A 17088-nucleotide genomic window follows, 5' to 3' on the forward strand; every position below is an offset into this window, starting at 1 on the left:
AAAAAATATGAAAAATTTTTTTACCAACAAAAAATTATGATCATATATAAGAGAAACTTGCATAATGACAAAAAAGCTCAGATGGATTTAAAATCACTTTAAAACGAATTCTATTAATCACTTCCGAATACATTTAAAAATCCATTATTCAAGTTACAATATCATGTTGCTGCTAAATAAAAATCACTATGACATTGTTTGATGAACATATAAAAGTTCAGTGAATCCATGGAAAACCATGATTAGTAGTCCATACATTGGGAATCACTGAACATCATAATCTCTTGCATCTAGAATTCCATGAACTTTAAAGCTCTGAAGTGTTAAACTATAAGGTCTATGAAAATAAGGACATACAAGATTACAATATTTTTTCTTGATAATTAGGTGATAGTAGGTGTAAGTGAAAAGACTTGACTACCTTTTTATTACTTTAACTTTTAAAATAACCTATATACAGGTTACCAATTAAGAGCATGCTCTATGCTATATAATCAGATGGGTGCTTACTAAACATTTGCTGATTTTTTTTTTAACTAAGTAGACTGGTACTAGCAATCTATTAATATAAAGTCCCCTCTCAATAACTTATTTATACATACAAAGCTTTGTCAGCATACCTGAAATCTGTGAATTCCATTGATTTGTGAAAAGACCATGTTGTTATCATACAGAGCTTTTGAAATAATGTCTAGCACATCTTGCCACTGGAACACAAAAAAATAAAATAAAAACCACTATTAAACATTGTTTTCAGAATTTGGAAATAAGTTAAGAGAAGTATAAGCCTTCTTAAGAATACCTAAAAATTATTACCTATACATATTACCTGGTGTTTTCTTGAAAAAAAAAAAGCAAGTTGAAGTTTAAAAGCACAAAAGAAAGTGGTATTGTTTAAGTGATTAACTACAACTACCACTGAGAATTAAGAATAAAAAGCTTAAAATGAAATTATTTGTTTCAGAAATAGAATGAAATCCAGTACTCTCTTACACCCCTGATACACAGATACACATACACAAAATAACAAAATGAAATCCATCAGTTTAGCATATATGAAAGAAAGAGTAGTTACCTGTGTTTGTGTTAGTTAGAAAGTTACAATTTATACAATACTAAAATGTGCCAGACTTAAAAATAAAATTATGAAATAAATATCGTGTCATGTTTTGATGGACTAGATGGCCCCTTAAGAGTCCCTATGAAATTCTGTAAATGATCCTCTGAAACGACAGATGACCACTGCTGTCATCATGTCATGTAGAATTTGTCTGATTAATCCAAATCTTAAAAAAATTAATCACTTAACAGTCATTGATATTGAGCTACAGGATCTGTCAGATGCAAGTAGATTAGACAGCATTATTAAACTTTATAACCAAGAGAAAACAGTCAAAACCACATTGAAAAAAGAAAATACTGATTATACCGTTGAGAAGACGAGTGATTTGGCGCCTGGGTTTTTGAACTGGATTCTCTTTAGAGTTCTGACCACAGCTTCTACTTTTGTAGAATGACTACCCTTTGAACAAAAACAAGAAAATCTGTCAGAAACAGAACCAATTCAAAGGTAGAGAAAGGATAATCACTAGGGAGCACAACATTTCAGCATATAAGCAGTAGCTAGAACACATTCAATGTAATTCAACTCAATTAGAAAGTCATTAAGCAAATATTCAGAGAGCACTGTCAAAGTGGCTAGTTACTTTAGATAGGACATAAGACACTAGTCTTAAGTATTTTGTGATCTAATAATAGGAAGGGGATAAACAGATATAAAGAGAAAGTGAGACAAGTGCAAGGAAAGAAAAGAAAAGGCTCAAGCAAAGGACTATGGAAAATATAACTGAATGACTATGAGAAGCATAAGTGAATGATCACTCTTTCTTGAAAGAGGAAGAAGGAAAAATTATAAATTGGAAGCTGGCCTTCGAAAAGGGAAAACTTCAATAAATGAATTAAAATAAAGGGAGAGAGAAACTACTCTATACATGGGGAATGATAGGAAAAGTCAAAAAATATAGTGGAATGTCTACTATGGGTAAGTGGAAGCTAATATACTTCTTGAAACTCATAGAATTGCATGGCAAGAATGCTGGAACAGGAATTGGGGGGAACTGAGTTTGAAACCAGCCTCAGTCACTTATTAGCATAGCTGTTTTGACTCTGACAAGTCACATAACCACTTTGGGTCTAAGTGAGGGGGCTGAATTAATGGACTCTTAGGACCTTTCCAGCTCTAAAACTAAAATTTCGTGGCAATTTTATAAATTTTAAGTGCAGATCTTCTCTTTTGTTCCCCTCACTGGAGTATAATGTTTTATATTCTTAATCATATTAAATAGAATTCCTCAATGAAGACATAAAAAGAATGTTGACATAGATCAAGAAGGCATTGAGGGGCAGCTAAGCTGGAACAATGGAATGAACACTGGTCCTGGAGTCAGGAGGACCCGAGTTCAAATGCGACTTCAGACACTTAATAATAATGACCTAGCTATGTGACCTTGGGCAAATAACTTAACCCCATCACCTAGCCAAAAAAAACCAAAACAAAACCAAAAGAAGACATTGAGATATTGTGTTCACCAGTTTTCTTCTACAGTGCTATAGCCATAGTTCCAAAAATAAAAATACAAGAAACAAAAACACTTTTTTCTAATTCTTTTCATCACATTAAAGTGACTGGCCTTTCATAGATTAAAAAACTGTCTCTTATATTGCGTTGCTGGTGGAGCTGTGAGCTCATCCAACCTTTCTGGAGAGTAATTTGGAACTACACCCAAAGGGCAACAAAAATGTGCATACCCTTTGATCCAACAATACTACTACTGGGTCTATACCCTGAAGAAATGATGGAAAAAAGGTAAAAACATCACTTGTACAAAAATATTCATAGCAGCCCTGTTAGTGGTGGCAAAGAATTGGAAATCAAGTAAATGTCCTTCAACTGGGGAATGGCTTAACAAACTGTGGCATCCCCCCCACCCCCCCAGGAGGGATGGGAATTCAGGGAAGCCTGGAAGGATTTGCATGAACTGATGCTGAGTGAGATGGCAGAACCAGAAAAACACCGTACACCCTAACAGCAACATTGGAGCGACGATCAACCTTGATGGACTTGCTCATTCCATCAGTGCAACAATCAGGGACAATTTTGGGGCTGTCTGCGGTGGAGAATACCATCTGTATCCCAAAGAAAGAACTGTGGAGTTTGAACAAAGACCAAGGACTATTAACTTTAATTTAGGGAAAAACAACTGATATCTTATTTTCTCATCTTGCTATCTTTTATACTATATGTTTCTTCCTTAAGGATATGATTTCTCTCTCATCACATTCAATTTGGATCAATGTATACCATAGAAACAATGTAAAGACTGGCAAATTGCCTTCTGTGGGGGGTGGGGGGAGGGAAGTAAGATTAGGGGGAAAATTGTAAAACTCAAAAATAAATAAAATCTTTAAAAGAAAAAAAGAAAACTTTCCCTTAATAAAAGTATTTTATAGACCATACTGAAGTATAAATCCATGTCTTTGTGTGTTTTATTTTTTTGATGTTTTTAGAATGAACTAGACAGAAGGTTATAGTTATCTTAAAGAAAAAAATTCCTCAATTATGAAAACTTTCTGCCTCCCTTCAGTATCATCTCTTCTTACCTATCCCCTTTTCTTCACTCACCCTAAGCCCCTGACCTCAGTCAGATCTTTATTATTTTTTGCTTTAGACAATTATGCTCCTGATTTCAGTCTTTCTAACATTTCAATCCAACTGTTACACAAAGGCTACAAGTCTGACCATGCTATTTTCCTGATCAAGAATCTTTAAGAGATCCCTATTTCATCTAGAAAACATTACAAACTCTTTAGGCCAGCATTGGTCTTTTTTTCACAGATTCTGTATTCCAGCCTAATTAGCTTGTTTGTTATTTCCTGAAATCAGATTTCCAGTTCACAACTCAAGGGTTTTACATTAGGTTACCTCCTGGGCACTTCCAACACCTCTCAGCCCTTTAGAGTCCTCCATGGACAGTTCAGCAACATCTACTTTTTAAAGCCTTTCCTGATTCCCCTAATTGTCAGAGCTCTCGCCCACCTGAAATTCTGTTGTGCTTTCATATTTATAACTTATATAATGTAAAGTCCCGGGAGGGCATGGATACTTTCTCTTTTTTGTCCTGTGGTCTTGTACAGGGTAGTTGCTAAAGAAAAACTTGTCAAATAAAAGTGACTGCAGATAGAGCACAGGGTCAGTGTGCATAAAAATTTAGAAAAAAATTAATATTTAAAAATAAACACAACCTTGTCAAAATACTCAACTATCTGGCCCCAGCACACTTGCCTCTCTAGGCTTTGAAGGATCAGTAACAACGAGTTCTAGAAAGTGAAAACCCTGCCTGGCAAAGAGCCCCACAAAGTTTGGGCCAGCAGGACTTAATCCCTGCTTCTTACAGATTGAGAAAAAGTGGATGGGGGATCCAGAACCTGGAAAATGAGGGAGGGCTCATGGTCAGTAGATGATCCATATCTGGGTGAGATTTTTGTAATATGAGCATGTTTACTTTGGGCTACCTTTGAAAACATTTCCAGTAATCTCTAAAGTAGCTGTGCTAGGCAAAAGGAGAATAAGTAAATTAGGATCATATTAGGAAGGGAAATTGTGCAATTAAAATTTTCACATACTATTCTATCTATGGAGCAATGTTTGGAGAGGTCCCATGATTCCCACATGAAGAGAGATAGAACAGTTTGGACTATATTTTTCCCTCTCAAGACTATTTATTTATGATGATAGTGTTTTAAATTGCTACCAATGAAAAGACATATCACAAGAGATTTTTGATAACCACGTCTATGCATTTCTATTTAAATAACCACATTTTGTTTATAAGCTTTTTATGGCACCACTACCCCCTGTTCCCCACACTCCAATGCTATGAGCAATAAGAAACAAATTAAGGTTTTAACCTTTAATGTTACATGTGCTGATTTGAACTCACCAAGAGTCTGGTTTGAATCTATTCATTAACATGTTCTGAACCTTTAACACATATCAGTCACAGAATGAAGATATCTCAACAGCAATCTGGGCCTATCCATACACAAAAGATGTCAATTATATGTTTTTTTTCCTCTTCTGTTTAGATTTCATTCTTTGTTCACAACTTGATTAATATGGATCTATGTTTAGCTTGAGTATAAATGTAAAGCCTATATTAGCCAGGGGGAGAGGGGAGGGAAGGGAGAAAAATGCAAAACTCAAAACCTTCCAAAAAAAATGACTGAAAACCACTGATGCATGTAGTTGGAAAAACAAATAAAAAAAAAAAGGAAGGGAAGGGTGTTAACAGTCAAAATTTGAGGGACCTTAGGTGAGGGAGGTAACATAAATGTTAGAGACACCATTCCTCCCTCTTTCTTCCTGAGATGTTCATGGTGGGCAATGGAAGCACCATCAACTTTACCTAATGACAGTTGGGAAAGATAAGGGAACTTGGAGAAAGGGGATCCTTGGACATTCTTGCAGAAAAGTAAAAGTGTGAATTTTAACCATTAATGGCCAAGAGCAAGATGATGGATGCTTTTATCTGGGCTGAAAACAACTGGAGACAGTTCCTGTGTTTTATTTTTTTAAGATTCTTGAAGTAAATGTACATGAATTACCAAAAATAAAAAAAAATTAAAACTGCTACTGCATGTAGTTAAAAATACCCACTATAACATATCTAATCATTAGTCATCCAATCTCTGTTTTAAGGCCTCCAAGCAGAGGAGGGAGAACTCACCACCTCTGGAGACAGCCCATTCTACTTTAAGCAGTTCTATACTTCTCAGTAAGGTATTTTTTTTTTAGGTTTTTGCAAGGCAAATGGAGTTAAGTGGCTTGCCCAAGGCCATACAGCTAGGTAATTACTAAGTGTCTGAGACTGGATCTGAACCCAAGGACTCCTGACTCCAGGGCCAGTGCTTTATCCACTGTGCCACCTAGCTGCCCCTTTCAGAAAGGTATTTCTAAACATTCCAGTATGACTGCAGTTACCTCTTCTAGTCTGATTTTTACAGAAATTCCTTTAAGCACTCTCCATTTCAATCAAACTCAATCCTTATTTGTTTGCTGCTCTTGTTCCAAACCACTAAGCTGGGTTTATTCACACTGGTTGGCTTCACCATCTATGGAGGGTACTCCATTAATTGAAAACCTATTGAAATCCTCTTCTTCCTTACAATCATATCATTTATCACCTTAAAAATCTTTCCTAAATCTCCTTAGTTCCTAGTGACCACTACCCAAATTTTCTTTAGGTGCTCGATTTCTCCTTTGTTCTTATCACATTGTATACTTGATCATATATATACAAATCATATCTTCTGCTCCCAGTCATATTGTACGATCCTTATGTGAAGGGACTATGCCATTTTAATCTTTGTGTTCCAGTGCCTAGCTCACAAAACGCACTTAATAAATGTTTATTGAAAAGAATACAATGGGAGTTCAGCTGAGAGATTACTTCCAAGTAAGGAATCATGGAGGACTACAAGGAATAAACAGCCTTCAAAGAAGGTTAGGATTTGGATGAGTACACACCAGTAGGGAAGAGGGCATTTTAGGTGATGGGAATAGTAAAGGCACCAAATAGGGGAATCCTGGGGAAGATTTAGTGAACTTAAATATGGAAGGAGTGATATTTAGTTGTAGGATACTATATCTCTGGAAAATGAGGGAGGGCTCATGAACAGGTGAAATTCTGTATATGAGTATGCTTACTTTGGGCTACCTTTGAAAACATTTCCAGTTATCTCAAAAGTAGTAATCTATCCAGTAATCTATAAAGTAATTAAATCTGTAGCTGCTTAGACTATAATCTATTGGTGAATATTAGGAAGAGAATTTTTGGGCTTAAGGTAAATGACTCTTGTCTACTGTTTACATTCTTGCTTCTTTCTTTGTCTAAGGAATTTAAGAGAAGTTAGTTTAGGTCTTAGGAAAGCACTTGGGTCTTTCCTGCTATTTCCAGATAATTATAAAAATCTGACTATCACAGTGCTGTCACTTCTTTTGGGCTTAAAAAAATCCTTTCTTCCTTATAGTTCCTTATAGTCTTGCCTCATTCATATAAAAATTACTAATGAGGGAGATAGAACTAGTTTGAAGGTAGGCAGTGGTGCAATACTACCATTTGAGCTCAAAACTTATAGAAAAACCAAACAGTGCTATTGGCTCATTTTGCTGTTTCTAGAGCAAAAATATGGAAGTTAGTTTATGGCACTGCAGTTCTGCAATTTTAAAAATAACTGGTGTTAACCTTTCATTTTATACTCAAAACAAACACAAATACTTTTCATGAGAACTTTTGTTGAGATTGAATCACCACTGCTAATGAAACAAAATAGGTGCCAAAAAACTATAAGCCTAAAACCCTTTCTGTTTCAAAGTACTTAAATAGCTCCAGACTTCTGAGAAGGAAGTAAAAGCTTTTGGAAAGAACAGATGACATCCATTAAAACAAAAAGCTGACAAAAGAAGGTAGTTTTTAAAATTCAGTCTGGAGGTCATCAACATCTTAAATGAAAACTAGAAATATCATGAAGCCTCTCATCTATTATCACAAAGGTAACTAGGTTTATTTTCATTACCAGGTTAAATTTCATTTGTAAACAATCTATTGTAAAAAATGAATGCCTCACTAAAATTCTGAGAAAATCCAGTATGAGGCAGAAACATAGTCTAGAAGAAAGATCAGAGTAGACACACAGTACCAGTTCACTCAGCACTTCATAAAAACTTACTGACAAGACTGATCAGATTAGAAGTTTCCATCTTGGCTCTGCCACTAGCTACCCTTGTCACCATGGGTCAAGGAAATTAGGGGTTTTTAGGACTAAGTTAATTAAATGTTTGACTAAATATAGCCAGCTAATTTTTAAGTCGATAATTTTGTATGGCCCATGAATAATATTATAAATATCCAAATGGCCCTTGGCAGAAAAAAGGCTCCCCAACCCTGTCCTAGGTAAACCATACCAACTATCTGACTTTTAATTTCCCACAAACCAATGTCAGAGGTTATGAGGAATGTACTTTGTATACTTTTAAAGTACTACAGAAATGTGAGTGAAGAGCTAGATGATGGTGGGGTCTTCTCTACCTCTAACCTAAGGAAGCCATTTTTATTTGGATAGAATATCAGGAAAAAAATAAAAAAGAATAATAAAAAAAGAACGTCAGACTATATGACATTTCTATTGTAAATAAAAAATAGTATTTGTCTGTTTTATCTCTCTGTGAAGAGTGTTAAGTAGATAAAAAGCATTACTGTATAATAATGACACTCCAATCCTGGTAAACTTAAGGATACAGTTTGAATGACAAAAGGGATTAAGGGTTTCCCTCCTTAATAGGAATATGGGCAAACTAGAGGAAGGTATAGCACAGATGGAATAAGACAGCAGCTAGTTTGGGAAATCTATTAGATTAGGCTTCAACACTAATCCATATATAGGTACTTTCTTAAGCCTGACAAATCCTTATTTGTTCTTTCTTTAACAAACATTTACAGAATACTGTCTATATGCAAAGAACAGACCATAGGTGCTATGGAGAACAAAAAAACAAATTAAACATTTCTTTTCCTGCTGCTCACATTTCTTCAGAATAACTTGAGAGAATTATGCTTGTAAAAAGGGTTGAGAGTAACTCATTGATCTTTTTATAAACATTGCCATCCACTGAGCAAGTAATTTAATCTCTTTTGGCTTTAGTTTCTACAAAATGAGGAGGCTAGATTAGATGACTACTACTGTCCCACTGCAGTCTTAAACCCCAATAAAAGCATCTTAAAACAGCAACAATGTTTTCCTCACGTTAAAAATAATGCATAAGGGGGCGGCTAGGTGGCACAGTGGATAGAGCACTGGCTTTGGAGTCAGGAGTACCTGAGTTCAAATCTGGCCTCAGACACTTAATAATTACCTAGCCGTGTGGCCTTGGGCAAGCCACTTAACCCCCTTGCCTTGCAAAAACTAAAAAAAAAAAAAGCATAGAAGTGAATAATGTTAGATATTTTCCTGGCAATTTTTGACCCTTGCCAGAATCTGAGTTCTCGTTCTCTCTGTCTCTCTCTGTCTCTCTCTCTCTCTTTCAAAGTGGAACCATACCCAAAGCATTTTGGAAGCCATATCCATATATAAAGATTAAAAAGTTCAACAAGAAGACTGTTTCCTATATTCATAATTCCCAAGATGTATTGCTATAGTTCAGATCAGGAGTCAGAACACTAAACCACATTATTAATCCAGGCAAAGAGCATCACTGCACACTAATTCAGCGAACAGAAGGCAATCAAATCTAATATTTAAAATAAACAAGACTTTTAAAAATATAACTTTTACTCCAGAGATTCATGGTGCATAAACACAATTTATTTTAAAATAAAACCAATGCTGATATAAACAGCAACTGGAGTCAGAACATTGTAAGTTGACTGGAAAGTTAAATCTGGCATCCAGTATTCAATTTTGAGCTGTATGCTAAAAATTTGGGCACCACTAGCAACAGTGTCAGCTTCTCATTCAAGTTTTGAATCAATAAATGGAAGACAGAGAGAGGGATGAGTGGGGGGGGAAGAAGAGGAGAGAGGCGTGCGCGCGCACGCGAGAGAGAGCGAGAACATAAAACCAAGCAAAGAGAAACATCTGTTTATGACAAAAAAGATGTGGGACAATAAGAGACAAGAAGAAACTTAATATGAAGTTTTCCTAAGACCGAAAAGCTGCTGTCTTTCCTAAACAAGAAGAATAATTGCCTAAAGAGGAGATTCAATGGGGAAAAAAAACTGCAGCAAGTTTCTCTCATAAAAGTCTCTTATCTATACTATATAAGAAACAGATTTTATAATATGACTAAGATCCATTCTACAATTGATAAATGGCCCAAGGGTATGAACAGTTTTAAAAGAAAGAAATCCACATTTTCAACAAATTCCTGAAAAAATATCCCAAATTACTAATAGTGAGAGAAATGCAAATTAAAACAACTATGAGGTTCACTTCATACTATCAGACTGGCTAAGATGAGAAAAGAAGAAAATGACAAATGCTGGAGGGACCTGGGAAACAGTATGTTGATACACCATTGTTGGAGCTGTGAATTGGCTTAGCCATTCTGGAAAGCAATTTGGAACTATGTTCAAAGAATTACCAAATCGTATAGCTGTGACCTAGTTATATTACTATTAGGCCTGTAGCTCATAGATGAAAGAGAAGAAAAGGACCTATGTGTACACAAATATTTCATTTCATGGTACCTCAACAATGAAAATTATTTAGGTTTGCATTTATTGGGGATCATCTAAATAAACTATGGTACATGAATGCAATAAAATATTATTATACCAAAAGAAATAAAGAAATACACAGTTGATTTCAATGGACTGAGATAGAGTGGAGTAAATACAAGCAGGAGGACATTTATATCATGACAACAGTATAGAGAAAAATAATTTTGGTAGACTTTAGAACTCCAATCAAACCAATAATAAATGAATTCAGAGGAAAGAATCTGTAGCATACCAACTCATCTTCTACCTGAGAGGTGTTAACCTCAAAACGTGGACAATGTGGGAATTTGCTTTCCTGGACTATGAATATTTGAGGGTTTTATTATTTTTTTAATTGTTCAATTGGTAGAAATAGGAATGAGAGCTAATAAATACTTGTAAAATTAGTTTTATAAAAAGAAAAAGAGGTTTAGGGGAATCTAGGTGGTGTAGTAGATAGAGCACTGGTCCTGGAGTCAGGAGGATCTGAGTATTAATGTGAAAATTTTCCTTTTTTAAAAAAATGGCATAACATACAGAAGAGTGTGGGAAGGGATTTTTGTTAAAGGGGCTTATAAGAACAGGTTCAAGAGTGGCATTTTTAGGACAAGTCATTTTATTGGCTTCTTCATATACCATATTTCTTATGGTATATGAATGCAATGGAATATAATTAATCCAAATGTAAATACAGAGAGATATGGACTTTTATTGATACAATGAATCAAGCAGAACTAGGAGAACAATACATATACAAAGACCAGGACACCATAAATGAAAATAACAATAAACAAATTGAATACCTAGCTACTAATTTGCTGCATCATCATAATGATCACGTCTGACCCTGGAAAAGAGAAGAGAAAATGCACCTCTCTTTATTTCTTAGTTAGGTGGGGGGTTATGGGTATGTAAATGGAATTATGTATTAAGACATGCTATTAGTTGGCTTTGTTGTACTTAATAGACAATTTTTGTTACAAAAGAAAGCTTGCTGTCTAGCAAAGAGGTATATTTGAAAATGAATGTGACATTACTAAAAGGCACCAGTAGAATCCTCCTTCATTCCCCAAAGCCCCAAATAATAAGTGGATTAGACTAGAAGATCTCTAAGGTCCCTTCTAGTTTTAACATTCTAAGAAGTCTATAAGACTTTAAGGGGAAAAAAAAGAGAGAAATGAGGACAAATGGTCTTTTAAAATACGAGTACCACCTAGTTAATTTTTAGATTACACTTTATTGTCCACAAAGTGCTTTTCTTCATAACTACTATGGAAGAAGGCAGTACAAGTTCAGAAAAATGAAATAATTTGCCTCTATACTCACAATTAAGAGGTGTTAAGAATTGAGATCTAGATCTCTGGACTCCTTTATCAAAACCTGCCCACTGAACAACTCTACTTACTAATACCGAGTGAGCAACTTGGTCATGGTAAGAAAAGAGGGAAATAGTCAAAGATGAGAGGCTGTAGGAAATGACAATATGTCAATGTGCCTGTCTTCCCAAAGTCTCTCATCATTGACTATTTGGTCCAAAAGCTCTGAATTTCAATTTGTAAAATCATGCAAGTAAGGCGACTAAAATTGAACACGTCCTCTCATCATAGCAAACTCATCACTGGGCTATTTATACCTCAAGGAAGTTAAAAAAAAAAGGTTCAATGTATATATTAAAAAATATTAATTAGAAGCACTCTTTGTTATTGCAAAGAAGTGGAAACAAACTAAGTTCCTAATTGTGGCATGTTTTAAATAATGGAATATTTATTGTGCAGTTATAAATGAATAATTTGAGGAATTCAGAGAAATATGAAAAGATTTAGATGAATTAATACAAAGGAAAATAAAAACAATTTACAGAGTGTAAAAATATAAATAAAATGTCAATAAAAGAAGATAAAGTCTAATTAATGGGGGGAAAATAAGAGAATGAAATATTTCTCCTATGATGGAGAAATTGAAAAGTGCCTATATTTTCTGACAAGATTTCTGTATTAGATGTTTTTGTTGTTTTCCTCTTTCTCACAAGGGTGAGCTCACCATGGGAAAAAGAATTTATCATTTTGAATCCAAAACAGTGATCAGTCTTTTCATAATTAGCTAAACTGATCACCAGATGAATGACCTGTACTCTGGACCTCTATAATTCAGCAGGACCTGACTGATCTCTACCAGGACAATGCTCAAGAAATAAGGGTCAAGGGCAGCTAGGTGGCACAGTGAATAGAACACTGGTCCTGGAGTCTGGAGGATCTGAGTTCAAATGCAATCTCAGATACTAAATAATTGCCTAGCTGTGTGACCTTGGGCAAGTCACTTAACCTCATAACCTTCAATAAATAAATTAAAAAAAAAGAAATAAGGGTCACTTCCACTAGATTACTATTCTGATGAGTAGGACTAGATCCTGTGACACAGATCCCCTGTATTTTCAAGGGCTGTGCACTGGAAAAGTAGAAACTCCAGGGGGTAGGGGTGGGGTGGGTTGCTGAAAAGGAAGGAATTCAAATAAAGTCCTGGTAACTAATTATAATTCTATTCTCTTTTTTAAAAATCCATGAAAATTTGGTATGACTTCTGCTAAAAAGAAAATTAATAACCATAAACTTCAATAAATAGACACCAGCAGAAAAGATAAACTTTACATGATGTTTTCATCATTAAAAATTCTTTTATAAAAGCTAGCCTTGGTTATTTGTTGATATTCAATAGAGGTCTTATAAACTTTTCAGCATTCATTTATACCCTAATGTAAAGTCTGGTAAAATATAACTAATTCTAAACTTTATGTTCCTCGAAGAATTAAAGAAATGATAATAACCTATCTTATTGTGGATAGACATAAACAACCATCACATACCTACAAAACTGAAATAAACAGGAAAGTAGTGGTTGGTTCTATGAAAAGAATGCAAGTGTTGTAAATCAGTTATTTTTAAAGTAATTTTCTCTCATTTCATTGATACTGAGAGTAATTCAAATTCAATCCATTCAATCCAACATACATTTATTAAATGACTACTATATGGAAGACGACCTACCAAAGTGAAAAATAATTACTATACTCAAGCAATGTGTTTTCTACTGGTGGGATTCAATATGTAATCAGAAAAGCATATATGTGATCATTTTAGGAGGGAGATAGGAAAAAAACAAATTAAAGAAAAATGAGCTTTGAGATAAGCAAAGGTTTAGAGGAAGATATGGAAATTCTATGTTGGGGAACAGCAAGTAGGCCAATTTGGCTGGCATAAAGTAGTATTATACAACAAACTTAGAGGGAGAAGATGAAGCAAGATTCTGAGAGGTTTTAAATGTTCAAATGAAGGAGTTTGTCTTCTATTTAAGAGTTCTATTTCGAGCTTCTTAAACAAAACTATACCTTAAGTAATTTATACTTTGGTTAAGCCTTCCTTTGCAACCAGTTGTCCAACTATGACACAGACTCCACGCTAGAGGATGTAAGAGCCTGAGCTGGGGTAGGATGGAAATCATCTAATAATCATCAGGCTTTTCTTAGAATCAGAGATTTTTCACATCTAGAAGGAACTTCAGAAATTATCTTGTCCAATGATTGATGGTGAGATGCAGAGAAATAAAGGGACTTGTCCAATGTCAAGTATGGTCAGTAGTAAGAAGAGTTAGGATTCAATTTGAATCCTCCAACTTCTAAACCCAGTGGGGCTCTTTCAATTATGTCCCACTGCTTCTCAGACAGGATTATCATGGCTAAATATTTCTGGAAAATGTAAAAAGTAGTTTTTCTTATTGCAAAATACTCTACACTACTCTGTGTAAGAGCTTAGGCCTTAGTTACATTTAGAATGTCCACAAGTCTTAGTGTAGTTTTAAACTTCAATAATTTCAGAAGTATAAATGCAACAAACTTATAAAAAATATCACTTGAAAATTTAATTAAGTTTCTTTTACACTTTAGTGAATTTTGAATATAAATTTTAAATGATAAACACAATGGGGTAGCACTGTCATTAAACATGGTGTGCAGGATAGTTGTGGGATGTCACTTTCTCAGACCAGTAGATTGGTAGAGAAGATGTTGGTCACCTCATTTATCCCATTGATCTCCAATAGATTTTTTTCCTGTGGGACTATACTGTCTATGTGTTAGAACCTCACTTTCTGGATGATATTAAATCAAGGATTATAAGTGAAATTCTTTCACTCACTGAACAGTAAATGAAAGTTTTTACAAAATCTGAAAATCTGTTACAGGGATGTGTAACAAAGTTATAACTGAATTTTAATAAAAACTATCAATATCGAAAAAATGATCCTTTAATTTTAGGAGGTAAATTTGTAATATTTATGCTTCTCAAGTCATTAAAACTGCACTGAGACCTTTGCCTAATTAAAAGAATGCAAACAGGAGGCTATGACATGCATCATGATTGAAAAAGGCTTTAGATATTGTTAATCATGAAATTTTATTATTTAAAAAGGGGTTTAAATTATTACTATAGCTCTTCCTACTTTTGCCTAAAGCATAAAGCTTCAAATTTTAATTTTTAAAAAGCTACTACAAAAGATACTTAGTACAAGTACTAAGCATGATTCTTCTTGGCACTTATCCTTCTAACAATATTTTTCACATCTTTTTGAAGATATTACTTCACTCAATCTATTTTCTTTATTAAGAAAATTATTTTTTAATTTATTTTTAGTACTCTTTTCTTTCAAATTTTAATTTCCAAATTCTTTTCTTTCCTTCCACCTCTTCTCCCTTCCACTAAGGAGGCAAGCAATATGATATTAATTATACCTGTGAAATCATGCATAACATAACTGGAACTTCACAACAGGTTTGATATAGAACTAAAAAGGACATAAGATTATGTCCCTTTAAACAGCTGAGGAAACTTCTAGCTCAGAGTGAGCAAATTCCTTCAAAGGGTCCTCAAGGCTAGTATTTGTCAGAGGAAGGGTTTGATCCCAGCTCTCTCCTAACATCAAATCCATTGCTTTCGATTACATGAGCTGCTGCTGCAGCTGCGCCCACTACAGTAGATCCACAAACCCTAGAAAGGGATTGCTTTCACAGATGATTCTGATTATTGTGTGGTCTTGGCTTTTTACTTCAATTATCTCCAAAAGGCAACTGTCATCATAAGAGATGAGGTTGCTTATCTGCTTGTGGTCACAGCCTGTAGTGACATAACAGTGACACACATGACAGGCAGACTTTCAAGGGCTCTGACAATGCCTGTGAGGGTCAACTCCATTGCAGGTAAATCATTGACCTTCACAACTGAGCATAGATGACATTTTCATCTCTAAATGAAAACAACAAAGTAATTAAATGTCCTTATTCACTGAAGTCTCAGCAGAGGAGGCAGTTAGGGAAAATTAAGTTAGATTTTCAATCAGGATGACTAAGAATATTTGGGTTGATGTTTAACATATTTTCTCTGGGGCTCCATGTCTATTTTTCATACAGACTCTTCAGTTCATTCATTTTCCTATTTTCCATTTGATGTTCCCACAAAAATCTTTCTTTCTTGCCCTCCTCAGTGTTCCAATTCTCTTGAACTGAAACTAATTGCTATGAGGGCCCTTCACTATGAGACAATTTCAGACCTACAAAACAGTTTCAGCCGGGAAGTGTTGGCATGCATTGTTTTATTTCTGTCTGCACCTGTTCTCCTCATGCTGAACAGCCTATCTATGTTGGTGGTGCTAACAGTGACAGTCAGATCAAATTTAGTGCAGTCATGCCGCATGTGAGCTTGGTGGGGACGGGGAAATCCTGGTCCAAGTAATGCTTGAGGCCACTGCGGGGTACAAGGAGCATTCACAAGTTGCTACTTGGTATTTTTGCTGAATGATTACTCATCTAACTCTATGAAAGATCACAGCTGCTTCAGGCTGTAATAAACTGTCTCATTGCTTGTTCTATAATTTTACACAATTATTTCAAAAAAAGAAACTTAGGAATTGCAAAAAGTTTTTAAATTTTGTTCAAGTTAAGGATACTTCTGGGCACTATCTAGAAACAAATGTAACTCTTGGCCCTTATTAGCAATAATGTTCTTGACTCCCCCCGCCCCCATTAGGACTCTGCTCCACACTAATGATGGTAATCTTATATTAGTTTTCTATGTTTGTTGGCTGACTTATTACTAGACTCCAATTAGTACCATCAGTATGTATTTATGTAGTGCCTAATGCCCTGTTATATGCAATGGGAATACAAAGAAAACAGCCCTGCCCTCAAGGAGCTCATGTTCTATGGGGAGACAACACACACACACACACACACACACACACACACACACACACACACACACACACATACAGGGTATGATTTTTTGGGGAGGGGGACAGACATTATTAGTTGGGCAGGTCAGACAATACCTACTGTAGGAAGTGGCATTTGAGGTCATATCTGGGAGAAACTAGGGATTCCAGGAGGGTACTCCTTGAGAAGTGTGTGTTATTATTACTAATGTTGAATCAAAGGATTAAACAAACACTTCATAAAGTGAATTTAAATTTAAAGTCCTTTTAGTAACCAGATAAACAGGTTATTTTGGCTCTAGACTAATTACAATAGAAACACTATGATTATGGATTGAAACTGTTACTTTATATCTGTGTGGCATATTCTGCATAAGATTTCATTTGTCAGTAACATTCATGTGCATGCAGGCCTCTAAAATATTTTAGACAATTAGATCTGAATTTGTTTAATAGTGAAATTTGTCTAGTTTATCCATCTATGTTTATTTGAAAAGTTAGAATTTTTCCAATCCTT

General features: G+C 34.9%; 1 protein-coding gene across 4 annotated transcripts in view; it reads right to left on the reverse strand.

Moving 5' to 3' along the window:
- SHPRH (SNF2 histone linker PHD RING helicase) overlaps positions 1–17088 on the reverse strand; it is a 113420-nt gene that overhangs the window by 11498 nt on the left and 84834 nt on the right. For all 4 annotated transcript variants that reach the window (XM_074187781.1, XM_074187782.1, XM_074187785.1 and 1 more), the window contains 2 exons: positions 1430–1522; positions 621–707 (listed from right to left, as the gene is read on the reverse strand). In XM_074187781.1, the coding sequence (XP_074043882.1) occupies positions 621–707; positions 1430–1522 (180 nt within the window). The remainder of the gene's footprint in view (positions 1–620; positions 708–1429; positions 1523–17088) is intronic.

This window comes from Macrotis lagotis, chromosome 5 (genome assembly GCF_037893015.1).
Source record: "Macrotis lagotis isolate mMagLag1 chromosome 5, bilby.v1.9.chrom.fasta, whole genome shotgun sequence".
In the NCBI taxonomy this organism is placed as follows: domain Eukaryota; kingdom Metazoa; phylum Chordata; class Mammalia; order Peramelemorphia; family Peramelidae; genus Macrotis; species Macrotis lagotis.